This window comes from Anser cygnoides, chromosome 13 (assembly GCF_040182565.1).
Source record: "Anser cygnoides isolate HZ-2024a breed goose chromosome 13, Taihu_goose_T2T_genome, whole genome shotgun sequence".
NCBI lineage: Eukaryota > Metazoa > Chordata > Aves > Anseriformes > Anatidae > Anser > Anser cygnoides.
In genome coordinates, this window is record NC_089885.1 from 3,554,131 (window position 1) to 3,566,207 (window position 12,077).

At 37.1% G+C, this 12,077-nt stretch overlaps 2 protein-coding genes across 13 annotated transcripts in view; one reads left to right on the forward strand and one right to left on the reverse strand.

Annotated features, from left to right (window-relative positions):
- Positions 1 to 12,077, forward strand: part of TMEM164 (transmembrane protein 164) — a 93,185-nt gene that overhangs the window by 66,354 nt on the left and 14,754 nt on the right. The gene's annotated exons all lie outside the window — the stretch shown is intronic.
- Positions 1 to 12,077, reverse strand: part of AMMECR1 (AMMECR nuclear protein 1) — a 104,544-nt gene that overhangs the window by 14,119 nt on the left and 78,348 nt on the right. For 7 of the 10 annotated variants that reach the window (XR_010834743.1, XR_010834749.1, XR_010834747.1 and 4 more), the window contains one exon: positions 1,806 to 1,920. Coding sequence is in view for 2 of the 10 variants with exons in the window: in XM_048070633.2 (XP_047926590.2) it covers positions 1,806 to 1,920 (115 nt within the window). In the remaining 8 variants the exon portion in view is untranslated. Of the gene's footprint in view, positions 1 to 999; positions 1,162 to 1,805; positions 1,921 to 12,077 lie in introns of all 10 variants that reach the window. The other 3 variants (XR_010834748.1, XR_010834745.1, XR_010834746.1) reach the window with 1 other exon arrangement.

Sequence of the window (12,077 nt, forward strand, 5' to 3'; positions counted from 1 at the left end):
CTCATATTTACACCCCCACCCGTTTTGCATGGAAAGTTTGGGGATCACCAATAACTATGTATGAAACAATCACTTTTTGTACTCAGACATTGGTTTCTGTTTCTCTTTAAAAATGAAAAAATTGGTCATCTTATGAGATTATTATTGAGGCAACAAAATATCATCTAATATTAATGGTAGACTACCCCATAGAAATAGCTAAATACTATCTTGTACTTCACACTTTTAATGAGATATTTTCTGAGTATATTCACAGTCTGTTTTTTAATAAGTTATTAGAAATGAAATAAAATCAAAAACATCACTATGGTTACTACTAGAAGTCAACCTAGTAAAGCAGAAAAGATTTAGTATTAAAAGTCACTACAGTTTTAAATGCTTGAAAACAGTATTTAAAGACTAAAGGTACTTAAAGGGCTCAGAAGCAAGACAAATGAGTTCCCTGAAAAAAGTCTCTTATTGTTTACAATGCACAGTTTCAGCTAAGACTTATTTGTCTGACATTACATAAAAAATTAATAATTCTGCTTATAGGAAAAATGGTGATAAACACCAAAGCAGACTTACACTCATTTCATGAAGAATTACATATCAGAAGGTAAGAAGCCTTTGTCATTACAAGTTGAACAGCTAATGCATTTTTATTAGATTTTTAACTACTCTAAAATTAATTCATACTGCTGAGGTTACAGCCAGAGACCACCATTCTGATACAGTAGAGCCTCTTACCATTTTAGCAAGGAATGAAATTTCCCTTCAATATATATTTGTTATGTGTGTGTGCGATAGAAAACCTCTTTTTCTATTAAGAATTCCTGAATGTTTAGTAGGGTTAAGTCCTTATTACAGGGAAGTACTCTTGAGGTATGTCTGGCATTGTAACATGTCTACCAGCATATATGACAAAAATTTTTCTATCCATTCAAATATAGACTAGAAATGCAAAGCAACAGTCATCCTCGCTGAGATAAGAAGTTCATCTTAAGTCGAGTAACTTACTTTCTCGCATGCATCCAATACCAAATAATTTGGGAAAGAACGTAAGAGTAACAGAATAACACTTCTTCCAGTACACCTTCCCAGAAATAACTCTGAAAGCAGTATTTGCTTCTTAATCTGTGACTTCTATGCTGCTGTTCCAAGAGAACGCATGCAGGTTTCCTAGAATCAAGCAAGTAAAACAGATTCTGCTCCATGCAGAAGTAGCAAAGGAAAATAAGAGCAATCATTTACTTGGCCTCACTGTTTAAGGGCTCTGTGGACTCTGTGCAGGCCACTTGCTCTGAAAGTGAAGAATGTTTTGGAAAAGATAAATGGCTTGCTCCTACAAGCTAAGTAAGGCTGCTTGTTTTGGGATTGCAATTTTTGCCGTGTCCATTTCCAGAGGCATATATCAGACTATCAACTTTCATACTAGAACAGCCTGTTTCCAGAATCAATAGAATAATCTGCCATGTTTCATTACTGTAGTTAGCTATGCTGCAAAAGAAGTCTCAGGACCCCATCACTCCAGACAATACCTTGCATGATGGAATCTTAAGACATAACTACAACCGCACAGGGCACTCTTATTTTTAGTGCTTAAATGGGCAAGAAATCAACTTTACTCCACTTTCACAGCTCAGACCTTTAAGGTTATGGTAGTTATAGCAAAATAGTCTCTTAAATATCTACAGAAAACAATCCATATAGCGTGCTAAACAGTGACTAATTAAATATATACAAATAATTTAAATGGCGTGACTTCTGCTATAGATGCTCATAATATCAAAGTAATTTTCTTAAAAGACATCTGAAATCCTTACCTCCCAGTCCATGTAGTCACATACATCTTCAAAATTAGTGAGTAGAGACACTGAGCAGAAAAGCCGTGGCAGCTCATCCCTCGTCATTGGGGGGAAACGACTATCTTTAAGGGCACTGTTGAAGACAAAACAGAATTTCAAACTTTTTTTTTTTTTTTTTTTTAAAAAAAAGAGATCAAGGATCTAATGAATCAACTGAAAAGCATAAAGGACAAAAAAACCCAACAAACAAAAAAAAGACAACTGATGAAGTGATGACCAGTTTGATAACCCAGTTACCGGTGTAACACACTGACCACTATTCCCAACTTGTTCCTTAGACATTTCTTTTAGATTTCTTGGCTGGTCAGTTAGGTGGTATTCTGAGGGTCGTACCTTCCTGAGCTGATTTTGCTTCTGAGACAATGACTTACTAATGAAGCACCAGAAAGTTTTGGAGAAAGTTAAAAAAAAAACAACAGCTCTTCTAACTGCAATTTAGTAAATCCCTTTCAAAAAAAGATTAAACCATACAATACAGAGGGGGAAATTCTATAGCCTGCAAAAATCAAATGTAGTAAATACAGTAATCAAACTGTAGAATTTAATTATTCAGTGAAAGATATCCAAGCAAGCAGAATATTCTCCGAAAAGAAGAATATTGTTTATAAAAAGGTGAAAACATCCAGGAGTTCTACAGACTTGTAAACCTACAGAACTTGAAGGTGTTCTGCAAAGCAGAGGTAATGATTAGTAACATGGAATCTTGCAAACAGCTAAGCTAATCCTCAGACTAAGGCACGGTTCTATAGACGAACATACATCTAGTGGATAGAATTCCATACCAAGAAGAACTATCTGTGTATATTCCAGTGCCCCCTTGAAAAACAAAGCAGTTGACAGACAGAAAGCAGCACCACCAGTAAGAACATCTGTATGAACCTACTCATATAAGTTTGGTTAAGAACCGGTTCAATTGGAAAAGGGAAGGTTAAGGTATGGTATCCCATCATTTTTTCTTCTCTTACAATTTTAAATATGACATACATGAACATAAGCATGATCATCTCCAACAGAAACAGACCTGTTAATTGAGCTTTTTACTAAGTAAGAAGAGCTTAACATTAAGAGACTTGTTAAAGTACAACCAAGTTCTTCATATGTCTTATTGTGTCATGTAACAATTAGATCATTCTTATTTTACTTGGCATACAGCCTGTAGTTGCCATTAGATGATACCATTACAGCCATGACGATGGCATTTAGAATATGTCTGAAGCCTCTGCATCAGATACCACCATCTCACATAAGGAATAGTATAGCTTTATTAAGGCATATGAAATAATAGTGCATAAGCAAAAAAAAAAAAAAAAAAAAGAAAAAGAGTAAACAACCTAGGAGAAATCATCATATGTATGACCAGAAATAGAAATCCCATCACGAATTAATCCCATACACTGATGAATTAAAACAGAACCTTTCCTTTTCCGGGGGGGGGGGGAAACGCAGTCTTTTTTTTCCCGACATGCTACAAATAAAGAACATAGTATTGGAATTACTAGAGGCTCTTCTCCAAGCTTTAGTATTTTTATGTTATAAAATAGATAAGAAATATAGATTTTCATTATGAAGGTAAATTTGTTATGTAATTAGGAAACAGATGGTGAGTCTATTCTACCAGTACTTAGAAGTAATTCTAGGCAACCCAAGTCAAAGTTGCCATACACAAGGAAAAAAGATGTTGAGACGAGAATTAACTAGCCAAGATAATTTTTTAAACTTATTTATGTAGGACAGAGCTACACAGACATGTGAACAACTGAGAACACTAATGAAATTTAAAGTATAATGCCTGTGATATTTAAGTAATTACTTTCACCGAAGATGTATCAAGATACTCTCCAAGATTCTGTTGATGGGATTTGCAAAGCTGGGTTTGTAACTGCTGGAAACCAGACAGTTACCTTTCTCCATTACCTGGTATTTCAGAGCATCATCACAGATCAACTTAAATAGCTACAGCAGGAGAGAGAGAGGAAAATTTGAGCAGCTAATTCAGCCTTCATATCCCTCCAAATAGGCACAACATATATAAGAGTAAAGGGAGTATACTCTGGAACACAGGGTCAGCTCAAACCAGAAGTCCATTTTGCCTTGTATTAAGTAGTAACCAGCAGCAGATGGCAAAAGAATAAATACAATAACATAATAAATATCCAGGTGGTACTTCCCTAGAAGACTCTCCAGGAATCCAGCTGTTTAAAACTTAGGGATTTTGAGCCAGAGATGGGATATCTGCACTTCTTCATGGGTTTGTTTAGTAAGTGCATGCAAGCACGCTCTTGAAATTTTACACCTTTTAATAAAACTAAGAACTATGCTCAGAAACCCAAATCCTCTTTTAATTTGATATTTTGATTAAGAAATATGCTATCCAAAGAATCTGTTGCTGCTGCAAGTTTGCTTACATGCAAATTTCTAATTTCCCTGATGTATATTCTACCTCTATCATACAACCAGTCTGTTTGAATAACTACTGAAAAGCACAAGAAAAGACAAACATTATTTCATTAACAAACTACAAACTGAGTTATATTATAAAACAACAGTATGCATGGATATTGCCAATACTTATTTAATACTGTCTTCAAGATTTATGTAACAATCTTACCATGCAAAACATTTCCCATACTGTAAGTATTTATAACCTTCAGATTTTTATTTTTTTTGGCACAGCTTGATACTAGTTTATCTAACTTTCACTTCCCCTTCCTAAAGCTACCAGAATGTACTTGTGAATTTAAACTTTTGAGGCAAAGGTTGTTTACTATGGGTGTAAGCCTGATCCCCCATAACATCAGCAGTAGAAGTCCAGGCAAATTCCCACTTACTGAAGATCTCCTGCACCGGCATTACCAAATGAGAAACCATTCTCAATTTAACATACTTTAAGTTGTACGGAAACAAACATCATACATCACACATGTAAGCCACATCTCAAATGCGGTGGTAATACTTTAAAACAAGATGAGTGAATCATGACGAATATTGATAAAAAGCTGAGATATGAAGCCTTCATGTGAACACAGTGGAAACAGAAAGGCACACAAAGGCAAAAAAAAAAAGCCTCAGGCATACACAGCAAACAAAATAGTTCAATTTTAGTGAAAGCAGAGCAACACAGTGCATATTGCATACACAATTAGTAAAATTAACTGGCTAATTCTGTTATTCAGTAATATGAAACTAGCTCAAATACTTGTTTTCATGTAACCACCTGATGGTAACTACAGTACTGTTTTATCAAACGCTAGTGCCATTTCAACCACACCTGAAACTGTTTCTTCAGAACTGCTAGGCGCTTTTTTATCTTTATCTGTACAGCTTGCTGAAAAATTGTTCCTTCATACCTCCATCACTACAGACATCTTTGCACATATCCTGTATTAGCACTGCTGCTGCTGAAGATAAGCAAGCAATCTGGCAGAACAAACTGATCAGAGATTTGAATAGAAGTCTCTGATGCAACTCTAACTAGTCAATACTGAATACTATGTTCTTCCTTTCCCCATCTCCAGGTCCCACGTTTCAATTTGTTTTCATCTTTTTAAACAGCTTTGTCTCCATTGTTAATGTTAGCAAAACAAAAATTTACCTGAAGAAATTAGTGTTGACAAACAAACAATAGAATATCCTAAAAGCGCTGATTTGTACTGTTTAGCTACACAGAAAAGATTCTGTATGCTTATGCGAAGTATGAAACTAGAACAGTCCAGCAACTCTCTCAGGCGTCAAATTTAGGAGAACTAGCCTAAAACTTAGCAATCCTGTCCTAATGAGTTTCATCTAGGTGCATCACATACTTCTTTAAAATCAGGAAACATTTACCTATTGAGTGCTGTGTGTTACAGACTATCAGGTTTCCTATCACTCATCCTTCTATTGCCACCTTGGTTGAAACTCTAAGTTTCAGATACCTTTTGAAAAACCAAGAGCTGGCCAGCTTACTATCATCTATTCAGAGATAAACCTTCATTTCTGCATTTTTTTATTGCTTGATTAGCAGGAAACATGTATGTCATTAGAAATGCATCCCTTCAGAATTCATCCATAATCCCTGGGCTGCAATTATTCAGTAAGCCTAAACTTCATCTCTGTGGGTATTTAATAAGTCACCATCTACTGACTACTCTGATGATTTCAGCAAAACAAGTGGAGGGTGTCCAGTAGACTACCTCATGGGCAGCTGTCTACATTCAGAGCTTAGCTTTTGTACAATGGTTAACAGACGGTCAGAAACGTCAGCAGGTCTCAACACTTACCGAGCACAAGAAAGCTTGCACGAGCTTTTACTTTTGCTGTTCCTGTTCTGTGGAGAAAGAATTTCAGTTTCTAGAGACAACAGTTTGTCACATATCATAAACTCTACAAAGATGTACATATGTAAATTCAGACTTTTACCTCATTTTTACTGTTAGCGTGCTTCTTGGTGACCAATTTAAAGCAAGCATAAAACACAGACAAGATAACATATGCTCGCTTTCCTTAAAAAACTCATTTCTGATCTGAGCTGTTCAGAAAGAAAAGCCATGATATACTTGCGTGTAGGTATTCTCGACTGAAGAAACTTTGTTGTGTTTCTTTGATGGAAGCATTACTTTTACACTATTAGAACATGATTTTACCATCTTATTCAGTGCCATGTTCTGTTAATTCTTCTGTTAGAAAGACAAAACGATTGTATTGGAGCAAAGACTGGTATATTAGATAACAGGTTTTGAAAACAAATTCCACATTTTTTTCTGTTAAAATAAAGGAAGAGTAGGTGGAAATAACCAGTAAAATAATTTGGAAAAATTAAGCAAAGTTCAAAACATCTTTAAAGAAAAAAAATACTATTTTGAAAAACATTTTCTACGTCATCTGTTCTGTATTTCTTAATGCCCAGAGCTAATTTACATATATTGCTTCTGACTAAATGGAAGTACTTGGTAGTGAAGAGTTGAAAAGAAGCAGTGCCAAGCAAGAGGAATTCTAGCTGGCCAATAAAAGGACATTAGTTTTTCCACATGGGGTTCTGCTTCATGTTAAAAGCAAAGCAGGCAAAGTCAAAATTGAATCCTGTTCAAAGAAAACTATTTTTAGACACAAAATGCATGCACACACATGCACCGCACTTCTAGTTAAATATACTTTATTTATGAAGTTTTGTGCATCCTACTAAGACAGACCAAGTAATTGCCAGTCGAGAAAAAACAAAGTATTACTCAACAATCAGGTTGTGTTTTTTTTTTTTTTTTGGGCTGAGCTATGCTATACAAATCCCAGCTCCTGCTCAAATGAAGTTCATCTGTCCATAAGCTCTCCAGAAACATGTTCTTCGGTAAGTTCATGTTCCACTCCCCTTTGCATTTGGGAGTACAGGAAAGTAGGAAAGCTTGCAAACTTTAAAGTATTTCAGTGTTTAAAGACACTGAAAAGATTTAAAGAAAAGGAAATTGTTTCAACTATTTTGAGTTATGACTAACATGAAATTTCATGACTAGCATGAAATTCAGTGAAAATTATAATTAAGACTTATATTCCTTAGGACTACACCTTGTTTTAGTAAAATACTCTTTCATGGTTCTGAATAACAGCATGAGCAGGTGAACCAAAACGCAATACATCACTGTGCTGTCCTTTTGTATTTTCTGTATGCCACAGAAATGTTAGAAGAAATAAAAGTAGTCACCTTCAGTCTTTAAGAACCTATGGCTCTTAAACATGATGTGGCAGCTGGGTAATAAACAGTAGGGCAGAAATGGGGGAAATGAGAAATACAAATGATTTTAAAAGATCTTTAAAAAGTTTACCAGCGTGTATGCATCGCAAAAAGTAGAGAAGAATTTGTGTGAACAAAGGAAGGAATTGGATGAATTCTCACTATTTTGTTATTATTTAACGAAAGCAATAATTAAATTCCTCACTAAACCTTTTAGTGGGCAATCACATCTGCAGACCCAAACTGGATGGAAGTTAGGCAAAACTGGGTCCGGTTGTGTATGTTACTGGAAATTACTTTCAGGGCTTTAACATCACATAGTAGGAGAAGATGCAAAGGAAACATTCAAGCGCTGGGTGTAATATAAGTAATACTCTACTTTTAAAGGAAGTGTAAATGAGGCAGAGACATTAAGTGACTCACGCAATTTAGGAGGCTTACACAGTGAGTCAGTGACAGAATCAAGAATAGCATCCAAGATCCCTGACTCCTACAAATCTTTGTGACAGCTTCTTTCACAATCTGCTCAGTCTACAGCAAAGAAATATAGATCCCTGAACATCAATCAAAAGAGAATGGATAAAATTAAGCAAACTAATCTAATTAAAAATATTTTTTCCATTTTTTTTCAGTTCACTCTACTGCAGACCATTTTTTTTTTAATTAACCAGTTTCCTATACAGAGCACAGATAAACCAAACCATATCTTTTTGTCATCTAAAGTAAACAACAGTTCTCTAAATACCATCAGCACAGTGATGAAAAAATAGGTTAAAGATCTGACTTTACAAACTATTGCCCTCTCCTGATAAATATTAGCACTACTTTTACATGGTAGGCAAAGGACTGAAACTTGAAAACCCTTTTCATTCAGCTCAGTAAGTATAACCCTGATATTCTCGATTCTTTCATCAAGAGAAAGAGATGTACCTTAGAAAATACGTTTTACAAAGAAATGGGCCTATGTCAATAAACTGAGCCCAAAGGGCCTACATATTGTTCTTCAGTTAATTCAAAACATCCTGAAATTAATGAGTGGCAAACTCACTGAATTTTAGGTAATAGCAGTGAGGTAACAGCGATAAGAGACAATTAATGACAGGATTTCAAAGAGAAAAAAAAAAAAGTTTGTTCCATTGCAGGCTCATTGAAGTTAGTTGAGATTTTTACTTTTTCAGCTTTCATATAACTTCAATAGGAAGAAATTACAGAGCACTTAGGGAGGTCACCGACATTTTCCTGGTGAAAATCAGCTATCATAACTCAGTTTGACAGAAAACTAGCAGCTTCCAAGTCACAATCTGCAATTAATTTTTAAGTTAGAAAAACAGGGCAGAGTATGCTCCTCTTCAGAAAGAGGAATTGTGGTAAATGAAATTCTCTTAGCTTTCCGTGTAAGCAATCAGACAGCCTAACAGACCTTACGTGACAGCCCTCTAGCCTTTCTACATCACCAGCAGAGATTTGCCAACTTAAATGGAGATTTCAAGCAGTGATTTACATGCATTGTCAAATCACTTGAATGGAGGGGAAAATAACTTATTTATATTGTCATTTTTTATTTTTATTTATTTTTTGTTCAGACCACAAAATTTCCAGGAAATAGAACAACTGTGAATGACGTGTTTTTTTCCTGAACCCTCCCTTACACTTAGGAGACAGAAAGAGAAAGAACAACATTTATACTTCCTGCACATTATGTTGCTAAGTGGCAGTCATGGGGTAAAAAAGAATAAAAATAAAAAGGAAATACACTTGTTGACATTTTGGACAGAAATAATTCTCTGAAGTTTTAATTTTTTGGCCTAACTAATTAGCACAGTGCAGCAGTGTTTCAGGTAGGACAAATAAAATATAGATCTGGCATTTTGGCTCTTCAGGCAATTTTTCTAACTCCTGCAAACTAAGGTGTGCCAGGAAATCTCTCCCCCAGTCTCGGTCTCACCTCCCCCCACTGGCTTCACGCTTCCAGCATTTGGATCCAGTCATCTGGTTTCAGGGGATGGCAGAATATTCTGATACTCTATTTTAGATGGTTATTTTAAATTTGAAAAGAATAACATTCCTCTAAGAGACAACTCAGAGTATGCACCTAAATTAAGTGTTTAGAAGAGTTCATTAGAAAAGGCAACCTCCATTCACTGACTGGATAACACAATTAAGCTTCTAGATTAGGTCCGCCAGACATGCCTCAAATAAGCTGTCTTATTTTATTAATTTTTGTCCCTAGAATTTCTCAACTCTCTGGTGTGTGTGGAAATTGTTACCAGTGTTGTTAATAGGCAATTTATCAGCAAGGCTGCAGCAGTCACCAGACAACACTAATACAACACACACATCTGGGTAGGTCGAATTTACCAAGAGGCACTCAGCTTTCCTTGGTTTCTTTTTGTTGTTGTGTAGGTTTGTTTTTTTCCTTTAAAGTATACAGGATTGAATATTGTCAGATTTCTTGCAGATGGTGTATCAGCGCTATTAGAGACATAAATACAATACACTGAAAATTTTCATAACAACTGTGAAGAGCAGACCCAGATATGGAAAAACTTTCTGGTGTTCTATTTCAAGCATTTTCCTTTGAGAAAACTTCAGTTTGTTCAGAATATCCTGAAGGACAAACCAATATACAGAGTTTTTATTAGTAGTTTCAAATTGCTGAGTGACAAGGAAGAAAAGAACCCCTGGGCAAAAGAAGAACCATCTACCAAAAAGAGAGAAACCATTATTTGCTCACTTCAGTACTTTTCGAAGCTGCTCTCCCAGTCGTGTAACAGTGACAAGGATAAGCACAAGTAGGTTTCCAAGGTGGTTTTTTTTTTTTTTTTTTTTTGCATTCAGACGCCAAAGCATTTAAAAACTTTATCTAAAATTTCAAGGCACCTGAACTTCTTGGTTGGTAAGTCATTCATCTAAATCTAACCCTGACACATGCTAAAAGAAACAAAGGACAAGGTTCTGCATCAGTACTGCGGCTGCCTGCAGAACAAAGCAGCGGTAATTTATGGCTTCCCACACGGGACGCTGTCATTCCTGGGTTTTATGACAGAGGTGCCCAGCTGTGGTATGTGTTAAAATTAGAGCTGTGCATGTCACGTCAAAACGGCTCATGGTATGGAACAAAAGAGAAGCGACTATTGGTGGTGATGACAGAACCCAGCAAAACCTTAACAATCCCCACTTAATGGGCCTCCTCCAAGAGAACACTGAAAAAAAGAAAATGTAATAAAGGAAAAGTTAAAAGCTGTGTTAAAAACAATATATATTTTGGCTGCAGATCAGATTTTTGTCAACATTGTAGCATTGCACTTGGAACTCCTAAAAGGTATATTTATACAAATACTAATTTAAATGTATTTCAAATACACAAGGAATAAAAATAATAATTCAGGTATTTTGTTTGGAGTATTCCTGAAACCTGAACAGAGGCAATTAGGATATATCACAATTAACTGTTTCTGTATCATCGTCTATGAAGATAAGTATTTTATCACCTGTTCCTCATGCTATACAAACTCATCAATAACTTATTTTGTGCAAAATCAGTTCCGTAATGACAGCAGGCATCACAGCATGTGGGCACAGGGTCATGGAAATAAAAAAAAATCTTTATTGACTGCAGTCACTAGGGGGAAATGATTTAATGGTTTCAGTCACATCACAGAATCACTGAATGGGTGGCAGGGACCTCTGTGCCCATCTGGTCCAGCCCCTGCTCCAGCAGGGCCACCCCGAGCAGGGTGTCCAGTGCCATGTCCAGACCCTTCTGAAGATCTCCAAGGAAGAGACTCCACAGCCTCTCTGGGCAGCCTCTGCCAGCACTCCAGCACCAGCACAGCACAGAAATCCTTCCTGATGTTCAGACAGAACCTGCCATGTTCCAGCTTGTGCCCATCGCCTCTTGCCCTGGCACCACTGAGCAGAGCCTGGCTTCATCCCCTTTGCACCCTCCCTTCAGGTGTTCAGACATTGGTGAGGTCCTCCCCGAGCCTCCTCCTCTCCAGGCCGAGCAGTCCCACCTCTCTCAGCCTCTCCTCCCAGCAGAGGTGCTCCAGGCCCTTCAGCATCTTGCGCTGGGCTCTATCCAGTATGTCCATGTCTCTTTGTACTGGAGGGCCCAGAACTGGACCCAGTTCTGCAGATGTGGCCTCACCAGTGCTGAGCAGGGGGAAGAATCCCCTCCCTTAGCCTGCCAGTGATATTTTGCCTAATGCAGCCATGAACACCAAGAGCCTTCTTTGCAGCAAGGACACACTGCTGGCTTTTGTTCGACTTCGTGTCCATCAAGACACTCAGGTCCTTTTCTGTCAGGCTGTTTTCTAGCTGGGAGGCCCCAGCACATCCTTGTGCTGGGGTTGTTTCTCCCCTGGGGCAGGACTCCATACTTCTTAACCGTCATGAGGCTCCTGTCAGCCCATTTCTCCAGCCTGTTGCGGTCCCTCTGGATGGCAGCACAGCCCTCTGGCGCGTTGTGCCATCCACATACAAGTGAAAAGCAAACCACACTGGAGCTGCTGAAAATGTTCTGCTAC